This window comes from Eimeria mitis, genomic scaffold, assembly GCF_000499745.2.
Source record: "Eimeria mitis Houghton genomic scaffold, Emh_scaff6441, whole genome shotgun sequence".
Taxonomy (NCBI): domain Eukaryota; phylum Apicomplexa; class Conoidasida; order Eucoccidiorida; family Eimeriidae; genus Eimeria; species Eimeria mitis.
In genome coordinates this window covers 63-1,914 of record NW_013574606.1, presented here as the reverse complement: position 1 = coordinate 1,914, position 1,852 = coordinate 63, and the positions used below count along the sequence as shown (strand labels likewise).

General features: G+C 54.2%; 1 protein-coding gene across 1 annotated transcript; it reads left to right on the top strand.

The window, feature by feature from the left end:
* Positions 1 to 134: 134 nt before the first annotated feature.
* EMH_0087490 (uncharacterized protein) lies at positions 135 to 1,330 on the top strand (the record flags this gene model as incomplete). Its single annotated transcript, XM_013501163.1, has 2 exons — positions 135 to 504; positions 720 to 1,330. 2 exons carry the CDS (start codon positions 135 to 137, stop codon positions 1,328 to 1,330), a joined length of 981 nt encoding a protein of 326 aa, XP_013356617.1.
* Positions 1,331 to 1,852: the final 522 nt, after the last annotated feature.

Sequence of the window (1,852 nt, the reverse complement as noted above, 5' to 3'; positions counted from 1 at the left end):
TAGAAGGGGACGCACGGCGATGGTGGCTACACTTATGCAACGGCTCCACGTTCCCGGAGCACATCAGATCCATGCAGGCATTCCGGGACGCGGTACGTTGCAGGTTTATCCCGACGTCCGCAAGCGAGCAGGCTATGGCAGAACTGAGAAAGCTTAAACAGGGAAAACTGTCAGTAGAGCGCTACATTGAGAAATACCAGTCCTTGGTGAACCGAAGTCCTATGGTGGCCGCGGAGCTCCACTACCAATGGTTTATAGAGGGGATGGATCCCGTAGTGTGGCAAACAGTGTCTGGCTGGGTCATGGACAGGGAAATGAGGGGCGAAAAAGTGGAACTTGCTGGCATGATGGAATACCTTCGCAGAATGGAAAAGAAAGACGCCACACCCACAGCCTTAGCTGAAAAGGAAGAAAGCGGGCACGGGAACAATCCCGATTTGGAACCAATGGATATTGGGGCTGTGAACACCAAGCCAGCTAAACACGGGGCTAGAAGCGGCTACCGTCAGCAGACGGCGACGTCACCACCTAAAAAGCAAGACGGAGACTCTGAACGGCGTACCTGCATCGTCTGTAGTAAACCGGGTCACGTATTTCGAGATTGCAGGCTTATGAAAACGGCTAGGGAACAACTGAGACCAAACCCCGAACAGCGCCGTCAAGGGAACAAACAGAGCAAGCAGGGAAACGCCCGGGCCCCTACGGAACGTGCGGCGCAGTGAAGGGGCCACGCGAGATAACGGCCGCACCTACAGACCCACCTCCAGTCAATTCAGTACTTGTACAAGTACGAATAAACGGAGAGGATTTAATGGCCCTACTCGATACGCGATGTGAAATGGATATGATATCGGAAGCCGCAGTAAGGAAATGCAGCCTACCGGTCTACTCGTTGGCACAATCTCTGAGGCTACGCTTCGCAGATGGCAGGCAGGATACTAGAATCGGCGGAACTATGGGCGTAAAATGCTCCATCAGCTCTAAAACAGGGCACATTCCTATGACTAGGGACTTCTACGTTGGACCTGTTCACCACGACATAATCCTAGGCATGCCGTGGGTGACCCAGTGGAAGGCGCAAATGCGTTCCTCTGATTGTGCCATAGAGGTCATTCCGCCTGGAAGTGATGAGAGAGTGCACCTCTCAGCGCTCCCAACGGCATTTGCATCCTCTATGGTTCGAGGTGTGGAGACTGTGTCCGAAGAAAAGGGGAGCGACGAAGCTTCGCCGCCGTGCAGAGGCACCGAAGAGAATAACGGAGGCACCCACGCACTCCGTCATGATGGTCTGGCAAAGACCGCAGTTTTGGGGGAATCGATCCAGTGTTAACTGGATCACCCGAGGAACGGCAGAAGTGGGCAAAACTGAAGGAAGAGTTCTCGGATGTACTCAATAACAAAGAGCTACCGGCGGGCAGGCCACCCGCTTAACGCTCTATGCACCGCATCGAACTCGTCCCAGGCTCAGCCCCAAGCTTTGTTTCACGGTACAGGCGACCCCCGCATCCGGAAGAGGAAATTGAGCGGCAGGCAGACGAACTTCTGAAAAAGGGCAAGGTTCAGCCCTCAACTAGCGCCTTTGGGCACAATCCCGTGCTGGCGAAGAAAAAGGACGGCAGGTGGCTCATGTGCGTCGACTTCAAGCCCCTCAACAAGATTACAGTGAAGCAGAAGCAGAAGTTTCCGATGCCCAGAGTGGACGAAATCCTCGACCGCCTACAGGGTTCAGCGGTATACTCAGCATTTGACTTCGCTGAGGCCTTTTTACAGATCCCAATTCACCCTGAGGACAGGCACAAAACGGCATTCCACACCCGCACTCGCAAGCTGGAGTACACTTGTAGGCCCTTTG